Source organism: Parambassis ranga, chromosome 12 (assembly GCF_900634625.1).
Source record: "Parambassis ranga chromosome 12, fParRan2.1, whole genome shotgun sequence".
Classification (NCBI taxonomy): domain Eukaryota; kingdom Metazoa; phylum Chordata; class Actinopteri; family Ambassidae; genus Parambassis; species Parambassis ranga.
In genome coordinates this window covers 5,324,574-5,352,034 of record NC_041032.1, presented here as the reverse complement: position 1 = coordinate 5,352,034, position 27,461 = coordinate 5,324,574, and the positions used below count along the sequence as shown (strand labels likewise).

The 27,461-nt window shown below is 41.2% G+C and overlaps 3 protein-coding genes across 8 annotated transcripts in view; 2 read left to right on the top strand and 1 right to left on the bottom strand.

Moving 5' to 3' along the window:
* unc13bb (unc-13 homolog Bb (C. elegans)) overlaps positions 1–7,730 on the bottom strand; it is a 51,453-nt gene extending 43,723 nt beyond the window's left edge. For all 4 annotated transcript variants that reach the window (XM_028418015.1, XM_028418017.1, XM_028418016.1 and 1 more), the window contains exons 1-2: positions 7,471–7,730; positions 1,476–1,505 (exon numbers count right to left, since the gene is read on the bottom strand). In XM_028418015.1, the coding sequence (XP_028273816.1) occupies positions 1,476–1,505; positions 7,471–7,492 (52 nt within the window). In that variant the 5' untranslated portion in view covers positions 7,493–7,730. The remainder of the gene's footprint in view (positions 1–1,475; positions 1,506–7,470) is intronic.
* A 768-nt stretch (positions 7,731–8,498) lies between these two features.
* On the top strand, positions 8,499–12,153 carry stoml2 (stomatin (EPB72)-like 2). Its single transcript, XM_028417915.1, has 10 exons — positions 8,499–8,649; positions 9,345–9,497; positions 9,690–9,789; positions 9,932–9,990; positions 10,096–10,197; positions 10,283–10,417; positions 10,531–10,675; positions 10,839–10,918; positions 11,002–11,130; positions 11,222–12,153. The coding sequence occupies exons 1-10, from the start codon at positions 8,605–8,607 to the stop codon at positions 11,327–11,329; spliced, it is 1,056 nt and encodes a 351-aa protein (XP_028273716.1). The 5' UTR covers positions 8,499–8,604; the 3' UTR covers positions 11,330–12,153.
* Positions 12,154–12,606: 453 nt separating this feature from the next.
* On the top strand, positions 12,607–20,019 carry pigo (phosphatidylinositol glycan anchor biosynthesis, class O). 3 transcript variants are annotated; one of them, XM_028418584.1, is made up of 11 exons: positions 12,607–12,692; positions 13,070–13,548; positions 13,816–13,959; positions 14,069–14,192; positions 14,317–14,476; positions 15,863–16,045; positions 16,187–17,783; positions 17,861–18,064; positions 18,468–18,649; positions 18,825–18,895; positions 19,119–20,019. In XM_028418584.1, the coding sequence occupies exons 2-11, from the start codon at positions 13,071–13,073 to the stop codon at positions 19,246–19,248; spliced, it is 3,273 nt and encodes a 1,090-aa protein (XP_028274385.1). In that variant the 5' UTR covers positions 12,607–12,692; position 13,070; the 3' UTR covers positions 19,249–20,019. The 3 variants fall into 3 exon arrangements, with proteins under 3 accessions (XP_028274385.1, XP_028274384.1, XP_028274386.1); XM_028418583.1 differs by having other exon boundaries at positions 12,632–12,808; XM_028418585.1 differs by lacking the exon at positions 12,607–12,692 and adding an exon at positions 12,825–12,900.
* The last annotated feature ends 7,442 nt before the right edge of the window (positions 20,020–27,461 follow it).

Sequence of the window (27,461 nt, the reverse complement as noted above, 5' to 3'; positions counted from 1 at the left end):
GACAGGCAAAGGCACAACAGCCCCATTTTAAACACGCTGTGTACATTTTCTAAATTTACACACTTAGTTCAGAGGTTGTGCAGCATATGGGACCCTTCTATGTAGAAGTTTGTATGTCAGGGAAGTGGCAGTACCCATCACCACAGTAGACTGGTAATTTTCTTAATGAAAGGGCTTGTGTGATGTCAGCTGTCCTTATCAAGTCTTCTGATTTTTTTTAGCAGAGCTCAGTATAGAAGGCCCCTGCATTAATATGACTAATCCAGGGAGTCTACATAAAACAACAGAAGCCATCACCTTGAAAACCAGAGACTCTCAGTATTCACACAGTTCCCATTGTCATGTTACATCCTGGCTGCACTCCCTCACTACAAATGGAATCATCTAAAAGAGTTCAACCTGCACATAAAAGCCGTACAACGTATCTCCTTCTCCCTTAGGTCCAAAACTTATCAATAACTGCTTGAGGGTCATTTATTTTGTGACACAATGCAGCAGCATCGTGTGAAATTAACCAATGTCTACAGTATTATAATATTTGGCATTGTAAATCTTTTACAGGACAGTGTCTGATAAATCTCTCTTTGCCCAGTAGCAAAACAAAAACACAAGGAAAGAAGTGACTGATGTTTACATTTCCCCTCAGAGAGACGACTGACTTAACTGAGTTATCTCTATGTTTGCTCTGGGACAGGTGTCACATGTGGTGCAGAGAGGAGGGAGGAGGTCACAGAGAGGGCCAGCAAAGCCTTACAATTAAAATCCAATATATCAGAGTACCAGAGCAACACAATCACACCATACAGAAACCCCACTGAGTGTGACGTTTTATCACAAGTGACAGACGAAGGTGGAGGAAAATGCAGAGTAATTAACTTTACAGGGGTCAGCTAGGGACAGGGAATGAGAGCAAATAATCACCGTCACCACCAAAGTCGGAGGTGACTTTCTAAGAGTGCTCCTGTCTGCTTCTTGCCAGAAATGTCACAGGGCTTAAAAGTAGGCGTGAGTCTGAACACTAGAGGGATTTGCAAAGGTAGAGAGCATGGGGATTTGGACTTAGCCACCGATCTAAGCTTACCTGTGTAGGGCCTGGCAAAGAAGGACTCGGAGTTACATAACGCAGAATCAACCCCAACTTTTAGTGACTTGCCAGAATGTAAGTGATTAACCCACATGGGAAAATGCGGCATGTTTCCAACAACTACAACATAAATTGAATTAGCATTTACAAGAAAGCTTCTAAGTGAGCTGGAGTCGTAAGTTACAGATGGTCTGATAACTGGGTTACTGGAGCAGAGTTAATTTACCTACAGCTCAGCCTTGTATCTTTGTAATACCACATACAATAAACAATTATACAACAACCACCCTGAAGATTCCATGGGATATGAAGTTTCCAAAGTCTATGTTAACATGTAACTTGATAATTATAGGCGATACTGGTTAAGTAGGTAGATGAATAAAGTGCTTACCTGGTGGTCCCTGAAGCTTGGCTTTTTTCACTGCAAGACAAAAAAAAGAATAATGATTAGGCTACTGACATTTAATCTTTGTTGACTACTTCTTTTAAGATAAAGGAGTGAAAATATGCGCACAATCCTGGGTTTATAAAATTGAACAGGGAAGCAGAGGAAATCCCACAAGTGATAAGGCTAAAAAGATGTGATAGTCATGAACTCCAGACAGGTTTCTCTAGAGGGAACCACTACATGGGCTAGGCAGGATTAATGGAATCTAATCTATTGTCAGTGAACACGGTTTGCCTCTGCATCCACAGATGCGAGGGGAAACTCAACAACACAACAGAGTAAAAAAAAAAAAAGAACCTATGCATGAAAAATAGTCATGATTTGTTTATGCGTCTCGTGACACTTGAATCGTGCGAACACGTCATGTTGTCTGCAAGAACTGGAACACATGAGCTATTAATGTGTTTTGGTGTGCTGCTGTGGATCATAATAACATTAAAACACAAAAAGATCCCAGCGTTGAGGCTAAATACATGCGTCATCCTGCCAGACTTTTGATTATTTCCCACTTTAACTCTTCCATATGAAGTACCACTGGAGAGCTTATTCCTATTAAACTTCCTGATATGTCATTCATCCTTACAGAGCACTAAAGCAGGGCGAGTACTCTCCATAACCATATTTCCATAACTATCTTCAACATTATGCCATTCAAGCTTCATTATCAGCTTTCATGTGTAAATGTTTTTGGCTATAAAAAGTTTATGTTTTGATGCATAGCATCAATGACAAATACTAATTAACACGCAGATAATCTCTGAATTATATCAGTGAAAAATAAGATACTAAAGATAAGCAATGCCCTTTTATTGGAGCTGCAATTACATTTTATTTGATTGCACAGCACCAGCTTTAATATAATCATGAACCTTCAGCCTAGACAGATGCACCACAAAGCACAACATCTGGTAAACAAACTCACTAGTAACAATGGAAAAGGGGAGTGAAGCAGATGGACATTAAAACAAAACAAAACACTTTTAAAACCTCTAACAATTATTTAAAGGGGGGGAAAACACGCTTGCTGCTGTCTTTTCGTTTATTTTTAGCACTGACATGTCTAGTCCCTTGATGCATCTATATACAATAATGTTTATGGGATTGTGAAGCGCTTTGGAGGGGATTAATTGCGATTGCTGTGGCGGGGTTATGTGTTCAGGCATACAACCTACTAAACCTCTGGAGCCTGAGATGGCAGATGGGCAGGACGGGATGATGGAGGCACCACCGACGTTTTCATTTTTTCATGTGACACGCCCTCTCTCTCTCTCTCTCTCTCTCTCTCGCTTCGCTGTTTGTGCACTCAAAACAGCAATAAGGATAAAATTTTGTTGCGTTTTCTGTTTTGGACATAACCACCAGTGGAGATGGAAAGTAACCAGCAGTTTGATTCCTGGCTTTGCACTGAGCTGGCACAGTGGCCTTATGTTCTAATTTGCATGACGCTATTCATGACAGTGGTGCACAGGGCAGGGGGGGGGGGCATTATAGTGGAAACTGATGCTTATCATTTTCTCTCTGTGACTTTAGAGGCCATTTAGCTTTCTGTTAGGGACACATAAGCAATTACCCTGTTAACCTACTGGTTTCTTTCTTTTCCTTTCCTTCTATTTTTAACCTTTTATCTTGCTTACTTTATTCTGAACATGTCAGTTTTGAAATATAGGTCAGCAAGTGTAAAGTTTACATTTTTCATGTCTCCATTGGTGGTAATTCCTTGCTAACGCATTGCTACTTGGCATTTAATGATACACATATCCAAGGTAACACAGTACCTCACTGTGGTTTGACGCAACAAATCACACTAAGAGTTAAAAATGTAAATCTGCTAATCTGCTCCAATAGCAGCATGTGCCTGTTTGTGGCTTGATTTAATCAGATTTATACACAAAAGCTCTGTAACTGATTTAGTTTAAAATAATAAACTCTGGTTGGTGTACAGGTGAAAAATATATATTTAATCTTGCCTTGTATGTTTCAAGCCAGAGATAAAACTGAAACTATGTTCCAAATAACAGGACATCATCATTGGAAGGCTGTGCAGAAAACAGGATAGTAAGAACAGGAAGTGACACGGGAATCTCGTAGTGCTGCAAGCAGCGGTTTACTTCCGTTTTGTGTTGCCTGTTGGATCTGATCAGGTGAAGTCAGTGTAAGAGGGAGAGAGAGAGAGAGAGAGAGCGAGCAACAGATGGCCAGGGGATTACTCCCACAATCTCTAAAGCGCTGTCTCTCTGCCTCACTCTGCCTCTTTCTCTCATAATTCCACTACTCTGCTGCTCACCACACTCAACCACTCAGCTCCATCACTGTCTCTCATCCTTTAAAAAATGTTTTTCCTTTAATGCCTAGTTGGTCTCTGACTCAAAGCGTGTTGTGTTGATGCAATTTTTGTTTAACAAATGTGCTCTTTACCTGTGGTTTGAATACTTACATGAATGTGTTGGGACAAAGAACTGCTGCTGAGTTCAACTGCCTTACGATGCATGAATCAAGCGTCACTTACTGCATATTGTTCAATATAAAGGGGACATTGCAAGAAGCCATCTTACCAAGCACTAAATGAGCAGCTTTTTATTGATAATTAGAGCTACTACAACAGAACGTGAATCATCACCTGAATCAGCTCCTTAGATGTTTAAATCTGAATCATGAATCCGAATCCGAAGACAAAGGGTGTCATATGTTGCACAGGTTATATGCCGCTATGAGGCAAATGTTTCATTTGTGGTATCATATATTTATATAAATAAAAAAACTACCTTGATTTGATTTGAAATAAAAAACTGCCTTGATTTGAAACAGCAAAGACCCATATTTGCCTGTCTATTAATCCCATCTAACTGCATTAGTTGCTTAAATGTCACATCCAAACAGCCTCCAACAGTGCTGGGTTATTGTCTGCCTCCTGTTATTCCAAGCAGATCATTGTCTGTCAGCTGATTGACAGCAAAGCAAATAGTGCTAAGAAAACAGTCGACAGTCACGTCGCTCATCAACTTGTGGTAGACCACACAACTCTCTCTAGAGCAGGATCTGCCGATGCCACAAATGCTTTATTCTACAGTTTTTCAGAACGATAAAGACTTGGCTACAGAGTTGCCAGGTATTATGCGTTTGCGGCATCGGTGCATCTCCAGTGGTGCTACATCATGGTGTCCATGTGAGCCATTGTTTTTTTTCACTCAACCCTGCTCTGATCCACAGCAGGAGTCTCCCCCACATGTCCACTTGTAAGGACAACCACTTATCTGTTGTGTAAAGACATCACCATGGAGATGAAGCATCTCAACTAGCAATAAATAGGCAACACTGTCAAGCTGTGCTATCAGGGGATGAGTCACAACATCAGCTAATCACAGAACCCCTGCCTGAGCACCCCTTATTCTGTCATTTATTGGCTGCACAACTCCTACTGGCTTTAATTTCACTAATCAATGAATGGATAGTCTGAAAGCTCTGGAGTAAAATGCTCCCTTTTAGTTAAAATAAGTCATGATTGCGAGGGCCATTGATCTCAACTTTTTTTTAGTGGCAGCAAAGTGACTTGCTTCTTTGTGACCTTTCCCGTGCCAAGAGCCTTTCTCTTTCTCAGCTTGGTGCATTGATTGCTGAATCCCTCCGGAGGCTAATTGTTTTTGATTGAACAACACTTCATGAAAACACCTCTTTTTACTTTTACATCTCTCTCACACAAAAAGTTATTTTCCCTGCTGCTTTTGTAGCAGTAAAAGGAGGATGTGAGAGGGTGGTTTGAAATTTTCGATCTACAAAAAATATTAATTAAAGGTTGAATATGTTATGATATATATATCCTTCTGTTTTATCGTGAAGCCACCACATCAAAGCTGGATGAAAGTGTAGGTATAATAATAGTATTTGACGAAACAATAAAATGATGATGAGCCATTTTCATTGTCATTTCCTGGAAAATGATGACTCATCCTGCACTAAGGGGCATGTACTACTGTCTACTGAAACCCTCCCTGCCCCGCTCCTCTCCTGCTATATTGAAAGTTGTGAGTAAGTTGCCACTTGTTGACACAAGGTTGCTAGGTTCATCCAGTCATTCAGCTGCTAGTGAATCCTACTGGGTGATGTAACGGCAGGTTTGGTTTTTGCTTCATCATGGAGGATGATTCCTGCTCTAATGTACGACTTGAGGTGAGGGTTGTGACCTAGATAGATTTACAAAGGCATTAAAGTAACTTAAGATCATGGCAGAAGGTGTTTGCTTGATTGTGTAATCACTCTGTGGAGGGATCTGGATCATATTTGAACAGTATTACATGGGTATGTGATGAGGCTTTAAGTTCTGTCTCTGTTTTCCCCAAAGATTGTTTGGATAGAAAAGTCACCCATACATGCTGGGCATATAAGGCGTGAAAAGGATCTCAAGCAAATATCACTCTCAGACTGAGGCTGTGACTGTAAATCCTTCCTGCAAACAATTGGATGTATTTATTTATTAGAGATGACGTTTAGGGTGCAGCTGTTAGCTTCAAGACGTTTCAGGAAGACAGGAAGAGGCTGAAAAGTCACGAGTCCTTCCCTAACTAAACCTCTGTTATTTCAGATAATCACCTTGTTTTCACGCTCTTTGACCTTAAAGCTCAATGTTTTTTTTTCTTCTGTAAGAGGGAACAATAACTTTAAGCAACACGCAAATCTAGTGAATCAAACCCAGTGATTGCCATGGCAAGTACACGTCACTAACCCTCCTAACTTATATTCAGGCCTAAAGCTATGCAAAAGGAAGCCTTTAAATGACAGAGGGATGATGTCACAGAGAGCTAGCCGTCTGTCCATCTCAGCTCTACTCATGCTTTACCTCCGTTTCTACAATATCGTTTTTACAATATCTACAGTGCCACCATGGTTATTTATCTTTGATGATATGGTTACATATTCATAACAAAACACATTTTCCATAGACTGAAATACATTTCTTTTAATTCCTGTCATTTCATTAAATTACACATTTATTTAAGTTTTTAGAGCTGTCAAAAAAAAAAATCTAAAATGACATGATATACACAAAGCTCTTTTTTTTTGGCTTGTTGGATGTTGTCATTCGCTCTTTCCCCCTGCCCGCACTTTGCATCATTGGACTACACTGCTGGGCATTGGTCTTGTTACAGAATTGGATATTGCATAATATGCTTAACTGCTGTAAAGGATGCTAGAGCAGGAGTTTGTTTGTTTTTGTGTTGCTGTAGCTGATTTGCCTCACTAAACATGAAACATGTCCATATAAAGGGGACTATAACCATGCGTACAGTGCAGCATTATATTATCATTTGGTCACTGTTGTGTTTTGCTGTTGCTTTATATTTGATCATGTTTTGGTTTATTAAGAGCATAAGACAGCAGGTACACCCATAATAAATCCTTGTTTTATAATATGAAGCACTGTATGAAATAACTACATTTTATTCAATATTTAATTTAACACTGAGGCCCCAGCATGACCATAATATGGGCCCCTGAGTCTTTAAGTCTGGGACCAGTTTAAGAATCCAAGCTTGTCATTTTGAACTCTTGCTATGAAGTCAAATGTAAACTTTTATTCAAGTGTACTGTTTGTATCTATTTTATTCATTTTTATAAACCACAGATTAGTGGTGTAGCCTGTGTGAGGCTAAAACAGCTGGTATGGTTGCTGCCATTCTCCATGAAGATAAAATGCAGCTCTACTATTTAGGATAGCTACATCTGAAATAAATCTGTTTGTTATTGTCTGTTTAAAGTTTGTTTTTAAATCGTAAAATCACAACAGGACAAACATAGCTACTTTTTTAAGTTAAATACTCCCTGAGGGAGCATAACAAATGTTCTGTAGGATTTTATTGACATTAAATTGAGCAAACTTAGCGATAAAACGGAGAACAATGACACCAGCTAACTACATAAAGTGAAAATAAAAAAGAAAACGTACCTCTGACACACAGTAACGACATGACAAAGCGCCTCCAGCGTCAAGCCAGTAGTTTCACACAGTTTGTACAGCAGGCTCTGTCAGCGGAGATTTACCGTGAGAAGTAACATGATAACATCCATTAAATGACTTTTTTTGAAGCGCTCCTCGTCGAGGTTTACAGGTGGTTTTCTGGAGCAGAACTTGTGCAGAGAGCAGCAGCAGCAGTAGCCCCCCGCCACGGCCACGCCATTATTAAAACTCTCATCACAGGTTCCAGCCTGACGGACAGCCAGACGGCACTGAGAGAAGGGAGGGGCCGAGGCACCTGCTACTGACGTCCGGCTGGTCCAATCAGAACGCAGGTCTGTACTGAAAGGTGGAGCCTCTCAAATAATTCCAACCAATCGCTGAAAAGGATAAGTTGTAGGAAGACACAGGTGACGCACACAGATCCTACAAACCAAACACCTGCAACTTTTTCTCATTGGACCGAGTTTGCAGTTTTATTATACTTTTATCAGTTAATTTAGAAGACTATAGGATTAAATTACCATACATATAATTCTGTCATTGCAAGTAAAATATTTAGAGCGCATAAATGCTTTAGGGATGCAATGTACAAATATAGATTATCTTCTGGTCAACAGACAGTTTACTTAATCGAAACTATTTTAATGAATCCAGCATTCATTGCTGCATAATTGTTTGTATTTATTAATTTGCTTGCATCAAAATGACTTCAACAGCTGTGGTTTGAACAGAAGATCCCAAAGCGAAAACAAACTGAACAGCACCACCCCCTGGATTTAGATGATCATTACATTGACTCCTGAGGCATTTACTTCATTATTTGAATTTTAACAAAACAAAGATTCAATAATCCTGAACAGATCCGTTAGACAATAGACAGAAAAAAAATCTACATCACTACGTTTTTTGTTATTTTTCAAGGCAGATATCGTAATTTGGCTACTAGCGGAACCATAGACGTGCGATTCCTGTTGTTCTGGGGGGAGTTTTTTTTAGCATTGCACCACTGATGTAACTTTCATTTCCTGGTTGGTGAGGGTCACTCACATGAATGCAGAGTTTGGATAGAGTCCTGTTAACTAAGCCGAATTTTCTTAATACAGCCACTTTATAATATTTAAAATGATGTTACGATCGCTATGTCGGACCGGCGGGGCCATTTTGCAGGTAATTTAAAGCATTGCCGCCTTGTTAGCTCGTGGAAACCTTATATATAGCGCTGTCCCTGTCCATGGTTAAAGTGGATGTCATTCAGCGAGCATCCGCCTACTAATAATACTAAATAATTATTATGTCACTCCGTATACTGAAAGAAGTGTAACTTAGTCCGTGCTAAGTTAGCAAGAGATGAACTCTAGCTAAGTGATGTAGCACATGTTCAATATTATTTCCGGGTAGAAAACTATTAACAGTATGCTGATGAAATACAACGTTGACACACTGTAACACAAACTCCTCTCCATTGATATGTTATGCTGAAATACGTCGGGGGATTAGGCCAATATATATGGATATATTAGCATAATTTTATTTTAATTAAAAAAAAACAAAGGATTATAATTATTTTATTTATGTATGTGTGTTTTGTTGTTGATTGTTCACAGCCCTTCGATCAGCACTTTAATTGTCAAGAAAGATAAAGATCAATGGCTTAAACAGTAATAGTATCAACATTTAATCAGTGAATTGTACAAGAAAAAGCAGATTAAAATCCATCCCAACCACTATTGTCTTAATAACATGGAATACATTCTATAAAATTTAGTCTGAGTCGTTTGCTTAACTTTGCTTAAGTCTTACTGTCTGTTGCCTTGTTGCAGTCATGCCACCTGTTGAGATTAGTGATTTTTTTTGTTTTACAGCAAACCCAGCGGACTGTGCCGAGGCTGTGGGTCACACCAGCCCAGCAGCGATGGGCGTCCAGCCTGCCCATGAACACCGTGGTCCTGTTTGTGCCTCAACAGGAGGCATGGGTGGTGGAGAGGATGGGTCGCTTTCACCGCATCTTAGAGCCGGTATGATCCAACAGCAAATAGAAAAAGATCACCTAAAAACAACTCTTATATTATAAGGGACATCTTCATTGACTCATTCAACTCACTTTCATTCACTTTACAGCACAGTTATTTTATCATCTTTAAAATAACGCAACCATATAAGGTGCTGCAATAACTAACAATTTTCTTTCTTTTTGTTTTTGCATCTAGGGTTTAAACTTCCTCATACCCATACTTGACAAAATCCGCTATGTGCAAAGCCTCAAAGAGATTGTGATTGATGTCCCAGAGCAGTCTGCAGTATCCCTAGGTAAGGAGCACATTGCTCTTTCTAGTTACTCACAGGAGGATGAGCATGATGTATCTGTCATTTTCTAAATGAATATGCTGTTCAACCTTTGTGGTATAGTTTCCCTGGTTTCCCTGTTCTTTCACTGTCCTCCTTTCTATAGATAATGTGACCCTACAGATTGATGGAGTACTTTACTTAAGGATCCTAGACCCCTTTAAGGTATGCTGTAAACTCCTCAAGTGATTTGGACCAAAGCAAAGGCAGTGATATATCTTATATGTTATTTCCAGCTTCCTTTTGTTAATCACCTTGATCTGTTCCTAGGCCAGCTATGGTGTTGAGGATCCAGAATATGCCGTCACACAGCTGGCACAGACCACCATGCGTTCAGAACTGGGCAAACTCACACTGGACAAAGTGTTCAGGGTAAAGACAAAAGACTTCTTACAGCTTCCAGTTCTTTTTTGTAATGAAATGCATTGTTGTATTTATATTTATATTTAATTCCAAGGAAAGAGAGTCCCTCAATTCCAACATCGTCCACTCCATCAACCAAGCATCAGATGAGTGGGGGATCCGTTGCCTACGTTATGAAATCAAAGACATACATGTTCCACCTCGGGTCAAAGAGTCCATGCAAATGCAGGTGAGTAGATAACCAATGTCTTTATGAAACAATGGAAACTCTTCTGTAGCAGTGGCAAGTCTGAATTTTTAAAGTGTTGTAACAACACACACTTTTTTTTTTGCTGTGTGTAGGTGGAAGCTGAGCGTAAAAAGAGAGCCACAGTATTAGAGTCTGAAGGGACGAGAGAAGCAGCCATTAATGTTGCTGAGGGTCGTAAACAAGCTCAGATTCTGGCCTCGGAGGGTCAAAAAGCAGAGCAGATCAATAAGGCAGCAGGTATTGCATTTACCGGCATCACTCTTTTATGTTTGTGGTTTTTATCCAGCTACTCTGCTTTGCAAAAAACACATATCTGTTGCTCTTAGGTATGTTTTAAACTTGAATTGGTAGCTCGAAAGTGCTGCACTATGTACTGTATTGATTAATCCGTGCCCTGCAGGTGAAGCCCAGGCAGTCTTAGCCAAAGCTGAGGCAAAATCCAAGGCCATCCGTCTGCTGTCAGATGCTCTGACTGAACAAGTAAATGTGTTCCTTTACGAAATGGAGACTGTTTTTTTAAAGTTCATATTCATTTAATTGGAATTGTTTTGTGCACCATACAGAATGGAAATGCGGCAGCTTCACTTAGTGTAGCAGAGCAGTACGTGTCTGCTTTCTCCAACCTCGCCAAAGAGACTAACACCATCCTTCTGCCCTCGAACACTGGTGACATTAGCGGAATGGTCTCACAGGTATGTAGACATGTGTGCGTTAATAATCAGAACACTCCTTCTTGATTAAGTATTACTAAAGATGACATTTTCTTCTTTTCCCCCTGGCCAGGCTATGACTATTTACAGTACACTGGCAAAGACCAGCACCAAAGTCCCAGCACAGGAGGTGGAGGAGAAGAGTGAAGAGGATGTGAACCAATCTGTGCCACCTCAATAGCAGAGGACTTAGTCAATGAACTCAAAATATTAAATGTTAATGTCGAAGTTGTTCAAGCAACTTCAAGCAATCACTGTGTCAGTGGTACCTTCTATTGGCAGGACTAAAGGAAAGAACACAACCTTCACAACCTTTCTGATGTCTGGCCTTGGAGAAAATTACATTTTCTAAGAGGACTTGTATGACTGTTGATGTTTTTGTTGTTGATTTAGGAATTAACACCACCATAGCAGCAGTAGGATTTGAAATCTGAAATGTTCTGCTTAAGAAAAGGCCATTAGCCACAGATTGGAAAAATGTCCCAGACATGAATGCAAAAGTATCCTTCTCAAATCTGCATTATTACTATTATTATAACTCTTTCACCTTTGTGTCCAATGTTAAATTGACACATTTTGTATTTAATCTGTCCTGTCCTTCTAAGGCTGTCCTGAATGTTTACATTCTGTGAGATCATTAATATTCACGTGATCACAGCCATACTATCTGATCTTCACTGAGTTATCTACAGCATCGGGTGGGACCAGTGACTCCTGTCTGGAGTAGCCTGATAAAAAGTGTTGTAAATGTTTAGCTCTTCTGCTGTAAAGCAAAGTTAGCATCTGCTTTAAAATGGTTTTGAGTACCATTGAAAATGATTTGGAAACATCTCAGATGTTCTCGTCTTCTACATTTGTATTTACCTCTAAAGTGGTATGGGGTGTATTTATGAAGTATACTGGTTCTCTGCTAAGACAAGTCCAGATTGTCATGTCATCGTTACTCGGATTTTAGTATGTTTACGCAGTGGTGGAACGGGATTCGGTTAAGCTCTAAACTGTTGGAAAATGTTGACTATTAATAAAAATGCAAAAAAATAAATAAATGAAAAAAAACACATTTATGTACTATTTGTATGTTTAATAGTTTTTGCACATCTATTTATGTGTTGGTTTTAATTTATTTATCGTATTTAATATTACAAGAATCAAGTCATAGAAAAAAGACACAATTTTACAAAAATAAAGTCATTATTTGAATAAAGTACTGATTTTACGAATATAAGTATTACGAGAATAAAACGTAGACCGTATAATAAATATTAAAAATAATAAAACGCGTTAATTAAGATTAAGATTAATTAAGATTATTAATTGCGACTTTTTTAAAAGAATTATTATTAATTATTATTATTATTTAATAATTGTTATACGGTCTATGCGAGGTGGACCCTTTTCGAGTGGGTGTAGGGAGTCGGATCTGAATTGTGCCTCGGCGTTACAAAGTAAATCGTCCGCCGCTGATTTCCGCCGGGCACTTTGCACGCTGAAGTTCCTATCTGTGACCAGCCATCTAATCTCATTGTACCGGAGTCCCAATGAAGGTGAGCGTGTCCCCTCGTTCTCTGTTTACCTGAGACACTTGTGCCCCTGTGTTATTAGTACACACACCCACGTCCGCCCTCCAGCCGAGAGAGGACGGAGAAACAACAGCTACAAGGTCAGTAACAAAGCGAGGCGAGCTAGCCACTGCTAAGAGTGTTAACTTACTATCGTCTTCTTTTAGCTTGTAGTGCCTGAACGTATAGCAAGGTATGTAATTAATTTACTTTCAATTTGGAGTTTATGTTCAGTTAGCATCATTAGCATTCTCTGTGCGCCGCTGGTGTCCTTCATACATAACGGATACTTTGACTCTCTACTTTGATGTGAAACAAGTGTGCCTGAATTCCACCTGTACTGCTGTCACCTGTGCGCACAGGATGAAGGGGCTTCCAGTGCTGTCTCTGCTCCTCTGGATGTGTGCAGTGTACTTTGTGGGCATCTACATCTTCGTGGGTGGGTTCCTGCTAGTGAGGCTGGAAGTAAACAGGACTAGCACATGCGGAGACGTGCTGGAGCCCAGAGATGAGTCGGTGGACTTCTGTCGCGCCCAGCCGCGTTTCCGCAGGGTTGTCCTTCTCATCATAGACGCCTTGAAAATCGACTTCGCCCGGTTTGACCCCAACAACACGGCGCCGCGGCCTTATGAAAACAAGCTGCCTGTGCTGGAGAAGACGGTCTCATCCAAGCCTCTTCAGAGCCGCCTGTACCCCTTCCGTGCTGATCCACCCACCACTACCATGCAGAGGATCAAGGGCTTCACCACTGGATCCTTGCCCACTTTTGTGGATGTGGGTAACAACTTTGCATCAAGTGCCATCCTGGAGGACAACCTTATCCACCAGCTTGGTCAAGCAGGTGAGTTCCAGACATATACATGATCTTTATCACTACATATTATTTGTGGAGGTTAGGAGTGTTAGGTCAAATTGCTGTGTTTACAGCTATGACATCTGAGAATGTAGCATGTTGGCTTAAAGTCCAAAGAGCTCTGAAAGAATATTGTTATTTGTAAAACTAGAATATACTAGAATATACTTTATTAATCCCTTCGGGAACGTCCCTCAGGGGTATTCGGGGTAGAACTACATTTCAGCAAATGTTTTGTTTTGCATCTCCTTGCAGGCAAACGGGTGGTGTTCATGGGTGATGATACCTGGGAGAGTCTGTTTCCTAAGAAGTTCTACCGCTCTCTCCCCTTCCCTTCTTTCAACGTAAAGGATCTGCACACTGTGGATGATGGGATCCTGCGGCACCTCTACACAACCAGTATATGCTTATATTTGTGCACTCCCACATTAGCTTCATGTTTCTGCTGTAGACATTGCTGTTTGACAGACTTTGTGCTTCATGTGTCTGTTGCTGGTGGTTTTAACAGTGGTAGGTGATGACTGGGATGTCCTAGTTGCCCATTTCCTCGGGGTGGATCACTGTGGTCACAGGTTTGGTCCCGACCACCCTGCCATGGCTGAGAAGCTCACGCAGATGGATGGAGTCATCAGGTAAGACAGTAGTTCAGCTGCTACACACTGCTGAGATATGTCCGTTATTAGCAAAAAAGACAATACTTTTATAGGGTAAGGACCCAAATGACTGTCTCTAATCTGATTTCCTGTGTTCGTCTAGGTCTGTGATTGACCGGCTGCAGAATGACACTCTCCTGGTGGTGATGGGAGACCATGGAATGACAGACACTGGTGATCACGGCGGTGAAAGTGTGAAAGAGACAGATGCTGCTATTTTCCTCTACAGTCCTTCTCCTGTCTTTCCTGGACCTCCATCACCGGTGGGTTAAGTAGCTGCTTTTGTAGCCCAGTTTAACCCTAACCTGTTTGTTGCATTGTTAATGAAGCCCTACTATTGCTTAAAGTAGTTCACATTGAGCTGGGAGGAGCACAGTGGTTGCCTATGATGGTGTATTTGGGCCATATATAAAAAAGGCTGTAGGATCTGATTTGTAAAGGGTGTCAACATTTACAGTTTAAAGATGCACATTTATGAGAAATAGCCATGGGTATTTTCTAGAGTTATAAAGTCAAATAATTTGCTATACTTGGCTGTTTAAACCTCATCACGAGATGCCACCAGTAACAAGGAATACCATGCACATATGTTAGGAAGTGGGATACATCCTGGACCAGACACCAACACACTTATGCCTCAAATGCCTCATAGAGGCAGTGGCCCGGAGGCTTGCTCCAATCTTTTTGCTAAATTTCCCAGCTTGGGGTAAATAAAGTATTTCTATGTCTATTTCTATAGAGTCAGATACTAACCAAACATGCACATATTTGTAATTTGGATAGAAGGAGGAGGTGAGAACTGTGGCATGGAGAACATGTAAACTCCACACACATCTTGCATTTTTAATGCAATTTAGCCAAAGAAAGCAAATTTGTTGTTCCTCTTATTTGTGACTTCATAATGTCAGAAAATACTGAATTGTCTTTTATAATTTTTTATATATATATAAAGTTTTTTTCCCCTCCTAACTTGTTTTTTCCCCATATAAGTTTATGACTACTTTTTCCCTCAGCTCCTCACTCCATTAAGGTGTCATTTTTTTAACATTTCCAGAATTATGCAGTGAGTTTAGTTAGAAGGTAGGAAGAAGTTGAGCCAAAATCACAGCAAAATGAATACATTTATTTTATTTTCATCTGTTCGGGTTAGTCTTTATCTCATCAGCAAGTGCCCATTTCCATCATGTTGATGTCTGAGAATCACCAGAATGGTTGCAGCGTAATAAATATCAAGCCATTCATGCGTGCACATTTCTGTTTATGGTTGGCTGTGCAGCTGCCTGAATCCATTAAATTGATGCTGGCAGGTGGTCTCTGCTGTTTTCAGAGATAAAAACGGATCTTGCTTTGAAAAGTGAACTCCACTGCTGATTTCTATAATTGCAGTGCAATTGGAGTTATATAATGCATTGTGGAAAAATAATGAGTTACAAGGGAGGAATACCACTCTCATGAAGAAAGCAGAAATTAGTAGACACAATTATCTGTTGCACACAGTGTTACTCAACATTTGGATGAACACTGGCTGATGTTCTGGCTTGTATTTGACTCCTACCAGGTGAAGATACATGTCAGTGAAGCGACTCCACAGAGTAGGATATCTCTGAAATTCTGAGCAGTAATCTGATGTTGTCCTCTCTTTTTCATAGAACGAACTAGACGTGGTGCCCCAGACTGACCTAGTACCCACCCTTGCTCTGCTCCTGGGCATTCCTATCCCATACAGCAGTGTGGGCCAGGTTCTCCTGCCCTTGTTCCCCTCACACAAGCAACCAGAAGGTGCAGTTGCACGTCTCAGCCAGTTGGAGGCACTGTGGATCAACGCAAAACAGGTAGTGCCCTTTATTAGAAAAGATAGAAGTTTTTTATGTTTCTACACACAAAAGGTTTCGTGCTACACATATCCTGGAGCATGTTCAGTGATTGTGTGTTTTTTTTTTTTTCTCCCGGTGCATTTCATTCTACCTCTGAAGGTCAATCGTTTCCTGGAGACTTACTCTGGCATGGCCAAAGACATTCCTCCAGAGAGCCTCTCTCGGTTGAAGGATGAATTTGCCCACCTCTCCTCTGAGTACCTCACCGCTGTTAGAGAGGGTCGGTCACCCTCCCCACAGCTGACCTCTTCTCTGCAGGCCTACCTCACCTCTGTTAGAGACACTTGCCGATCCACCTGGGCCCGATTCAGCCCGCTGAAAATGGCAGCAGGTTTAGTCATCTTGGCGTTTGCCTGCCTTATGTGTTTCCTCCTGTCTGAACTGTCCCTTCTGTTGATCAGGGAGAATGGTGCTGGACTGAAAGCCCCACTTGTTGTGGCTCTAACAGCAGGGGTCAGTATTGCTGCTGCTCAGCTGCTCACGCAGGGCTACATTGATATGGTGTGGTGCCTGGCAGCTGGAGCTTTCAGCTCTGAAATTCTGTTTTTCTGGAGGGTTCGTCGACTGAGTACCCCTACGGTGTTGAAGAACGGGACTAAAGGTCCAAAGAGTTCTAGTTGGCTGACCCCAGGCTGCCTCCTTGTCCCTTCCCTCTTGGTGCCACTCCTTCGCTGTGCCTCCCTGCTCTCAGATAGCTATGTGATCGCTGAAGGCCGGGTTGTGACCTTTCTGGTATTCTCCCTGGCCCTCTATATTCCTGTCCATCTCAACTGGGATGGCCTGCTTTTGCCCCCAAGCCATGACCCACTGAAGTCTGCCGGGCTTCTGCCTTCCCCTGCCTTATCTCCATCAGCTGTGAGAAAAGAAAGCGGCACCCTCCTAGCCTGCTTAGGGCTCCTTGTTGGCAGCCTGTATCTCTCCCTCTCCTTCCACAGCTGCCGAGAAGAGCAAGGTTCCTGTCAGCCATCGCCGTTCCTGTCTCCTCTTTCTCGGTTACAGGACAGTCAGATGAAGAACCTGCACTACATCCTCTCTGTCATTTCTCTCAGCTTGTGGACATATTTGCTGAGACGCTGCCTCTGCCACTACGGTAATCTCAACTCTACAAGTGGGACAGTATTCACAGCTCGCTGGATCCTGCCGCTGCTCTCTGTATGTCTGGGATTGCACTGGGCCGTTAGTGCCACTCCAGAGGACAGCTTCAGGAATCTGGCTGAGCTGATCCGCCTGGCACAGCTGGCCCTCCCCAGGGCTGCCTTCTGCCTCCTGGGACTGGGGCTGTGTCTGATCTGGCTGGACCCTCTCACTGTGTTCGTGAAAACCAGGGCTGCAGCCTCAGCCAGGAGTTCTTCTCTCCCTCCGGCCCGCTACCGAGCAAGCACCGGTATGAGCCCCCAAGCCGAGTTGCACCATCTCATCCCACAGATCTACCAACGGATGCGTCGTTCACTAGATGATGGAGAGCTGAGCAGGGACAGCGAGGTGGACAACAGGCCTGCTGTAGAGGCCTACGGGCTGGGAACAGTGTACTCTGCCCCTGTGCTGTTGTTCTGTGGCCTGCTGGGAATTGGTCTGCTGCTGTTGCACCCAGAGGGCATGGCTCTGTCTTTCCTCCTTCTGATGCTAGAAATGGGAGCTCTGCTGCACATTCACGCCTCCTCCACAACCCTTAGCAGTCTGCACGGAGCATATTCTGGTAAGACATTCAGAATATTCTCCTTTCCCCGTCAATGTTTCACTCCTTTCACCCACCTCTCACCGTTTTCCCCTCAGGTGGATTTAACGTGCCCTGGACTCCAGTTGTGCTGTGGGCCCTGGCTGCCACACAGTTCTTTCATGCCACAGGCCATCTGCCTACCTTCCCCTCCATCCAATGGAGTGCTGCTTTTGTGGGATTCCCTGATGGACACACAGGCACCACTCTGCCTGCTTCGCTGGTTACCCTCAACACCTTTGCCTCACACATCCTGTTCGCAGGTAGACAAAAATAAACACATATCTTGTTTTGACAGTGTGTACCTTTTTCCTGAAGCTTGATCTTGAAAGCATAGGTCCTTAACATTATATAACCCCTGTGCTCTCCACACCAGATGCTAAATTCAAAGGTGTGCAAAAGATGTTTTTGGCAGTGTGAAGGATAGGGCTCTAAACCCTGTGTCACTTGCATTTAAGCTTGTTTGGTAAAGCCGATTTGTCACACCAGATTATGCAGTTAGTCATAAATTAAATTTTTTAGTTGTTATGTTATTACATCCTCTTCATGCAGCAGAAATACATTCATATAGGAGATATTAATCTAACAAGAAACCAAGCAACTAAACTGGATAATCATCTCCTCTGTGTGTAGCTTTCTGATTCGTATTTGTGTTGCTGTTTTCAGTGGGTTGTCCACTGCTGCTGTTCTGGCCCCTGGTGCGTGAGGTACGCGGCAGCAGAGGACGAGCATGCGGGGACGAAGAAGAGGACGCCGTCATGGAGATGAGGCTGAGAGAAAACCCTCAGCAGTTCAGCTCCGCTCTGCTCCAACTCTCAACACGCTACCTCTTTATTCATGGGGCACAGGTTCGTCAGTCCAGTACTCACATTACACAGTACAGTAGTAGTCACCAGAGTAGCACGATGATAAGTTGTTGTCATCGCGTTGTGTTCGATTCGTATCATATTGTTTCAGTTCTTTGGCTCGATTCCACTTTAGATTGTGTATTAGTATCACTCTGTGTCTCTCCTCTCTTCACAGGTCTTCGCTTCAGTCTGTGCTGCTGCTATCCTCAGGAGACACCTAATGGTGTGGAAGGTTTTCGCACCCAAGTAAGTGCCTGAATGGATTTTCCAGCTCTCTCACACACTCACTGACAGTAAAGGCTTTTCAGGATATGGACATGGTATGACATCCAACCATCCCCATCAGGACTGTTCTTTCCACTGTAATATCTGCACATTTAGATCTTGAATCTCTCTATTTATTATAGTTATGTGTCTTTATGATTTAAAAAAAAACATCTGTATCTCATTCTCTTTCTTACCCCTTCAGGTTAATGTTCGAGGCCTCCGGCTTCCTGGTGAGCAGTGTGTTCCTGTTGATCGGGGTCACATTAGTGCTTAGAGTAGACGTGGCTGTGGGCCGGTGGTTTAAGAGACTCATCCCAGATACATCCAGGTAGCGACGGTGCTGCTGCTGATGATGCGGCTTCTTTTACCGGGGCCCGCCAGAGCTCACTGTGCCACAAAGAACATGGCGATCACTGTAAAGATTTTCTACACAGAAACAGTGACAATTAAGATCCCCACAAAAATGTGATGCGAGATTGCCTCTTGTTATATCTCTCGAGGGCTATGTTGTGCATTATTGAGGGACTAAAGGATATCAGATCTTGGACTGATCAAGTGTTTGAATTTTTTTATAGAAGTATTTTTGATTAAACTGCCAACACAGGTTAAAAGCCTTTGAGGTCCACAGTTGCATGAATGTTTCTTCTTAACTAGTGTTTTCTAACTTGTGGATGTAACCAAGCCAGTCAGTCCGAAAACTTCACTATATACATACAGTTTACATACAAAAAGAATATTTGGCCTTGATTTATGTGCAGCGTTGTGGTAGGATGGACATCTTAATGTTGATGGAGAGCATGTCATTTTAATCTCCAGAGCAGGTGGGAGTTCAGTGTCTTACTGCACAACAGAGGCCATCCACCTCTGCCATCAGGTGCTGCGTCAGTCCAACATTACAACATGTCTGTCTGCCATGTGTCTGCTCAGATTGTTTTGTATTTTTCAGTACGTTATGAAATAACCAGTGAGTCTGGTTACTGCCAAGTCCGTGTGGTTATTAATGTTTTTTACACGGTTCCGGGTTTTTCTTTTAGTGTTTGGATTCCTAACTCTAATGGATATGAATATTTCATATTTTTTTAATCACTGATAATTTGTTTTTATTCTCAAATCAAACTTTTTTCCCCACAGTATAGGTGCCTGGCTTTAATGAATGCCTTTTTCTTTGTGTGTGTGTGTGTGTGTGTACAATGTCACTAAGTTAACAGGATCATTAAATAAACGGTCAGTTAATTTATTTCTGCAGGATGTCTTAAGTCTAAGATCTGTTACTGTACTGCAGCTGTAGTCAGCAGCTAAAGCTCATTAGCTAATGTATGATATTGAAGGGATGCGAAGCTCAGGTTGAATTAGCTTACAATGGAATAGTACTAAATTGCTCAGGCTGCTGTATGGGAGCCATCAGTCGTTTTCAAGTGACTGCTGCTGCAGTGACGGCAACCTAGGTGGGTAATGATGGGGCACATTTTTTTCTGTTTTTAAAATGTTTAATATATAAATAACTGTTTAATTAAAATTATTTTACATTCTGTGCAACCTGTAATAAAACTTTTCTACTTGATGTCTTAGTCTTAATCATTCAGATGTAATAAATAATAAGGAGATGGCTGCTGCCCCAGGTCCGATCACTTAGGGTGCTTCATGCATTATTCAGCAGGGCGTTCCAGATTTCAGATTTCATTTTTTTTCTTTCTCTTAATTGTCTCTGTTGTCATTGTGATTTATGGGCAAAAGTCAAAAAATCATGCTTTAATGCTGAAACTATAGATCAAAAGATGATAATTCAGCAGCACAGATTATGATTTGACAGATGTTAATCACAAACTTTTTTTTATTCTTAAAAGATATTCATATTCCCTGCTAAAATAAATCATATTTTATAACACCTTTATAAATAAAACATCCATAACCCTGCTTTTTACTATGCACCTCTGAATTCTCTAAAGGGTCACTACTGCTGTTTGTGGTATGTGTTAAAGCAAAATGGTGGATGCCACATCATTGAATGGGGTTTTTCTTTAATTACCTAAAACATAAAAAATGTCTCCTTATATTGAAAACAGATCTCTTTATTTTGACCTCTTAAAACGTATTTGGAGTACATCCCAACAGACGTCTAATGTCCTAAAGTGCGCCTTAAGGATGGGCTGTAGACTTGGCTCCATATAGAAATTCACTGTGCTAAACCAAAACTGAATCAATATGGCTGATTACATAAACTCAAGTGTTGCACATTTGAACCAAGCAGGCCCTAATATTATCCAATTATGATGTCATATGGGGCTCTAAACATTCATTTTAATTGACATAGAAAAGAAACAAGCCTTTTCTCTTTAGTAGTGGGTCTGCAGAAACACACTGCGAATTAAAGCCATGTTATTTATATGGGTCCCTTTAACTGATGCTGATTATTTTTGTGCTGTGTGACCATTAAAAAAAAAATTTACAGCACCTGAAAACTTTTCCCCCTCTCCTATCTTTTGCTCATTAGCAGAAAACCAACTGGGGTCACGTGGGGTCAGTTTCTAACAGCATCGAGCCCACAGACAGGGACACTTTAATGAGTCAAGCTGATAAGCTGCTTTGCTTCCTGTATGAATTTAGCAAATAAGTGTTTGAAAAAGGCCTCTTATTATTCTTGCATTATTATTTGTGGGCTTAAAATCTCTGATTACATAATGAGATAGCCATGGTTGCTATGACTCTGGCTGTGCCACATTCATTTATAATGAATGCTCATGCAGTACAGTTTCAGATGTGTCAGCTGCTACACTACCGAGGATCAAACCGGTGCCATGTTGTGGTTGTCCTGGCTGAGCTTTGCACCACAGCGCTACTGAACTCCTGCAATGTGTATTAAATGCACTGCAGGTTACAGTAGGGTACAGTGCAGTTGGAAGTGTCAATGATATACCACAGATTTAACAAGCAAACAGCTCGCAGCTTGTTTGCAGAGCATTGATCAGCTACAAGCATATCACTGAAAAAATAGTGCAAATTGACACAAAATATTTTGTTAAAACGTGCACAAATGTAAAAAAATATAACCTTTAGTGGTTCTATAGTTCCACAAACAAGACATCTGCCATAGAAAACTATGCTATCAGAATAAATCAACAAGCCCTATTTGTGTTTTAAGATGGGTCTTCTTTGTATTTTCATGGTGGGTTTTGACTGTTTCCTGTTTTACTTTGAAAGTTTTGTCAGTTTTACTTCCTCCTTCGTGATTGCCTGCCCTGCCCTGATTGTTTGTGTCTTGTTTCCCATTGTGTGTTCCTTGTCCTCCCCTTGGTCGTTGGTTTCTTCATGTGTTTCTATTTGTTCACTGTTTGTTTGGTAGTTTTGTTACTTTTGCAGCCTTTGTCAGTAGCTTTTTGTATTTTTTCAGTCTTTACCTTTTGATGGTTTTTGGCTTTATTTTTCACCTTTTGTTTGACATATCTGGTTTTTAACGAGAGTCTGCATTTTGCAACCCGTCCGAACTGATCTTTAAACAATAAGGGGCCCTTGGCGTAACAATGAGTTGAAAAACTCTTCACAGTAACATCCATGATTACACTGCTGTAGCTGTGGGGAGCGATTGTATTATTTTAAAATGTGAAATGCCATTATGTCCCCTGCTACTGTAATTGCTCATCACTACCATGTCTTTGGGCAATAATCCAGCTGTTTGTGCTCAAAACTAAGAAAGAAAGGACTTAGGCTGTTCACAGGGAATCAGATATAAAATGGTGTTTATTCACCGTTAAAGAGGGAGGGGATGTGATTTGTGAAACCAGTGACTTTAATGTAGAAACATTTTTAGATACCTATAGTATACAACATGTAGTACATTGAGCACAATAAATAAAATATTGATATCTATTATATAAATACAAGCTTAAGATGCCTGACAGCATATTAACCATTATTATTATTAATATTATTAAGTTTAATGCTACAAACCTGGCTCCAAGGAGGACATGTAGAGTATCTTTGTGGCTCTTGTCTCTGCTTTAGATGGAAACCCATCAACAGAGGGGAAATGGGAGTTTGGACAGAACACCTCTGGGAGGAAATAAATGTCAGCGAACCACCACCTACAACCAACAAGTCAGGACTCCGCTGTGTGCCTGACTGATGCTGCGAGCAAGAAGAAAGGACACAGTTAGATAGATGATAAGACTCCCTCTCTCTCTCTCACGCACACACACACTGTGAAACTGGGTGACAGAATCCTTAGAGCAAAGCCGTATACAAGAGACTTTCAGCGAAAATCATTTTTGAAAAAGAAAGCTGGAGGATGATGTGTCATTGGCGAAACCGATACAGCTAAGAGACAGTGTATGTGGTCACCAAATCACTGAACAGGAAAATAAAGAAGAATGGTGTTCAAGAATAAGAACACTAAAAAGTACAAAAAAATTCCACACCTCACCCTCCTGCTGACAGTCCCGACTCCCCACACACACACACACACTATGGTGATGTTCTGTACATGAGTGCCTCAACCAAAGGTCTTTATTCTCTGGATACTGTTTATCACTGCGCTTTGAGGTTTGGAAGGACTGGCTCCACTGTACCTGCAGGATCTGACAGCTCAATATATTTCTAATAGAACACTCAGATCAGAGTGCAGGTTTACTTGTAGTTCCTAGGATTCATAAAAGTAGAATGGGAGGACCAGGCACCACTACCATGGAAGCAGTTACCAATCTGGGTCTGAGAGGCAGACACTGCCTCCACCTTTAAGACCAGATTTAAAACCTTTCTGTTTAGTAAAGCGTATAGTTAGCCTTAAGCAAAGTGTGCAGGGCTGATAGGTATAGTTATAGTCATTTAGACTAAGAGGCTGACTACCTCTTAGTCTTTAAACTCTGTCTTTAAACTTTATCACAGCTAAGCTGCTATAGGCCCACGCTGCCTGGGGACACAAACATGATCCACCAGCAGTTCCCCCACCTCCTCAACCCCACCACCATCTCTATTCCTCCACCTCCTCTCCTCTTCTTCTTCTCCCCTCATGAGGCTGACGTATGATCCATTATTTCACGAAAGTATCTTTATGTCCAGGTTTCCTCGTAGGTTTTTGGAGCTTTTTGTTCATTCTTAAATGACTGACCATGGAACAGTGCCAGTGCTTTTCAATTTGCAAATCTGTACATGAACCTACAGCAGCAGAGGGTTTTTAGTGTGTTGTGTGAGACATTGTGTTTCCTGAATCCTCCTGAGCAGGAAGGTCAGCAGTCACCTCCTGTTAGGCTGTGCTGTGTGCAGAAATAGGACATCTAACCAACACTGACACTCAGTCTCCTGTGTGTGTACAGTGTTACTGATCAAATTTAACATGCTCTTCTTTAAGGTGAAGAAATCTTTATTATCGATTCCTTATAGCAGCACTTAAACGCAACAAAGAGATGTTTGTAAATAACTATAGAGTGTATAGCAATTTGTGTGAGCACAGCTGCAATTGTCAAGTTGGTTGGAGGGGCCCCATGTACATTTTTGTCCAGGGCCCCAAAAGACTGCTAAACTTGCTTTAACTTCTATTCAAGTCATTTTCAGCATATTTTTGTTTTTGCATCTAAGTCTTGCATCTAAGTTTTTTATGTATTTCTTGTACTTCCTGTTTTATTTTGGAAGTGAAGTTCCCTTCCTGTTTTACTTCCTGTCTCTTTCCCATCAGTGTGATTGCCTGCCGCGCTCATTGTTTTCACCTGTTACCCTTAGCTTATAGATGATGATAGACGACTTATAGGTGATTTTTTTCAGTTTTATCTTTATCTAGTCATTTTTGTAATCTGCATTTTAGGTCCATCTCACACTGAAATTATAACAGTAAAAAATACATATATATATATAACAGAAAACAAGATGATAACACAAGGACACAGGTCTCAAATCAGTATGTGTAACGCAAAGGATCCAGTGCACTGATAGCTGCTAACTAGTCTGTTATTCATCCATCCTTATGTGCAGTGTATGTTCCAGCAGTACCTTTTTTGAAGTCAACGCCACTGTGGTTGAGCAGTTGTTACAGTGTACCTGTGAGCTAATTCAGATGTTATCTGCCTCCTGATTCACTCTGTAATACAAACACGTTTGCCATAGTTGCACACTGGAATATAAAGTGTACGCAGCACCCGCACAGACTCTGGATGTATTCCAGCTGAGGGTTAATGGCCTTGACTTACACAAAATTGGATCCTGACACCTAGAATGAGTGAGTTTAATGCTTAAAGGAATACATAGCAGCGGGCCGGGACCTGGCCAATCAGCTGGATTACAGCTGCTGCACACATAAACAACGCAGGAATACGCAGAGGGGCTATAAAGCATGATGTGTTTGCACATCACTGGGCTCCTGTTGGCTTTTTTCCTCCGCTGGGCATCTCTCTGTAGGTAAAGTGTGTCAAAGCCAAGGAGATTTACTCACTAAAGGTTGCAGTGTGCTGGGGATGTGTGGTATTTGAGTGCTCAAAGAAGCCTTTTAAATGTAACCACTTTGCAATCAGCCTTTATAAACGACTTGGATGTGCTGTTTAAACATTTAAGCTTGTCTTACCTCTGAGGTGTGACTGATGCAACTTGTGTTGAATTCAATTTTATTCAATTAATTGTTGTCAGCATCTGATGCTGTGTTTCAAACACAGTTGGAACAAAACTCATTCCCATTCAGGTTGGTATAAAGTTCTCATCATCATCTAAAAGGGATTCTGTATGTCTATAGAATGAGAGCTGATCTCTGAGACCCTGTTCACTAGGGGTGAACTTATCCAGCTTAAAGGCTATCCGGATTCAATCCCACTCTAGCTGGATTTGACTTTCTCCAGTGTGAACAGGGGGCCTGAGTCTCAGTTCACACATGGCATTTATATGTGTGCTGGCTGATCTGACCACAGCCTTAAGCATGATCCACATCACACCTGGTGTCAGAACATGACAGAATGTGTCTTGATGGTATCACTCAGCCCTGATCTATATACAGTTAAATACCTATAATGATAATAATAGGTCTGCACTGTGAATGCCGATGTTCCCCTTTGTTTAAACCTGTAACACCATGCTAATGCTTTGTATGAGAGGAGGGCTCCAGCAGGGAGTCAGTGTGTATTTGATATTACAGAGGGATAAGACAGATGGGCATACTACAGACTATAATACCCATGCTGCTGGTAGTGGGTTTGATCTGATACATACACAACAAAAAACGTTGACATTCAAGCATCCCTTGATCTATAACGTGACCAATGTGCCAACCACATCACACATCTTCTTTTTTTAAAACAAATAAATAAATAAAAATCTCACTAGTAATCACGATTATTCACACATTGTCCTCAGCCTCTTTATAAATGGATTGTCCCAGGAGTGTGATATCATCCAGGACCAAGAAAAGAGACGCAGAACAAAAACAGAATCACAACAGGCAAAAGGTTTAAGACTTGGAGAGCGTCTGTTTGTAGGCGTCTGAAGGTTGAATGAAAAGCTTTGCCTGCGATAAGATCTCATCCGACATCTCTTTGTGTAAATATGAGGCATGGTTTCATCGCTGCCTTAAAGGTTGTCAGTGGTCATGAGAGACCTCTTCCTGTCTTATGTCTGTGCCCTACTTTTTTAAAGGTCACAGAGCTGAGGAGATCCAACCAGCAGCTGCGTAACACTTTCTTACATCACTGGCGATGCTGTGAAATGGAGGACAGAACACATGGATTCAGAGCTGCCGTTACAATAAAATTGTGATTTATAATTGATTCTCTTTAGGACAAAGGGCGATAAGCTGTGGCTTGAACCGCAACTTGGATTTGCTGCCTAATATTCTAGCGGGATGCGCAGGCTGAGGTCACTGTATTAGGCCAAATTACAGTGTCAGAGAAGTCATATAGAATAAGCTCACATCTGAATTGTGTGATATCAGAGCAGAAAACCGAGCACAGCGTTTGACACAGATGATTCAGAGCACTGTCAGGATATTCCTGACTTCTCACACCTCAGATAGAAATATTGAGCTACTCGCTTTCTCCTTCAGGGTGTGCAGAAATGACTAAATTTGGGCATGTGTTGAGCTAGATGTACAGGAAAACTGCATGTGGTTAAATACTTCACTATTGCACCTCCAAACTAAACAAGTCCAACTTATTGAATTGTATAATATCCCCATATCTACACAATGATTTATTAATCCTTTATGCTAATAATAAATGTCCTTATGGTCATAATCATCATTTTCTTGATCAAAAATGACATAATTTATTTGATCATAATCATCATCATCATTCAATTATTCACTTGATTATTAATGATTGTCAGCATTAATGTGCTTTTTTGCAATAACTCAGATTACACTCTACAATCTGATCTATTTCACCGTCTGATGAAGTTGAACAGAGCAGGGATCACTTCCATATTTACACATCATTTTCATAATGACAACAAATAAAATACAGATTTTTTTTTACACATGTCATATTTTCCTCTAAAATATTAGCTATTGTATTATATGTTAGAGCTTTTGGTCCATTTTGTGTGTGCTAACAGTGCCAACAGTCCATAGAAAATGTAAAAT

Bases quoted from the DNA above. Each gene is read 5' to 3' on its own strand.
- stoml2 (XM_028417915.1), top strand. From the start codon at position 8,605: ATGATGTTACGATCGCTATGTCGGACCGGCGGGGCCATTTTGCAG. The intron at 10,418-10,530 runs GTGAGTAGATAA...TGCTGTGTGTAG, and splicing joins AAGAGTCCATGCAAATGCAG to GTGGAAGCTGAGCGTAAAAA. The intron at 10,676-10,838 runs GTATTGCATTTA...CGTGCCCTGCAG, and splicing joins GCAGATCAATAAGGCAGCAG to GTGAAGCCCAGGCAGTCTTA.
- pigo (XM_028418584.1), top strand. From the start codon at position 13,071: ATGAAGGGGCTTCCAGTGCTGTCTCTGCTCCTCTGGATGTGTGCAGTG. The intron at 13,549-13,815 runs GTGAGTTCCAGA...ATCTCCTTGCAG, and splicing joins CCACCAGCTTGGTCAAGCAG to GCAAACGGGTGGTGTTCATG. The intron at 14,477-15,862 runs GTGGGTTAAGTA...TCTTTTTCATAG, and splicing joins TTCCTGGACCTCCATCACCG to AACGAACTAGACGTGGTGCC.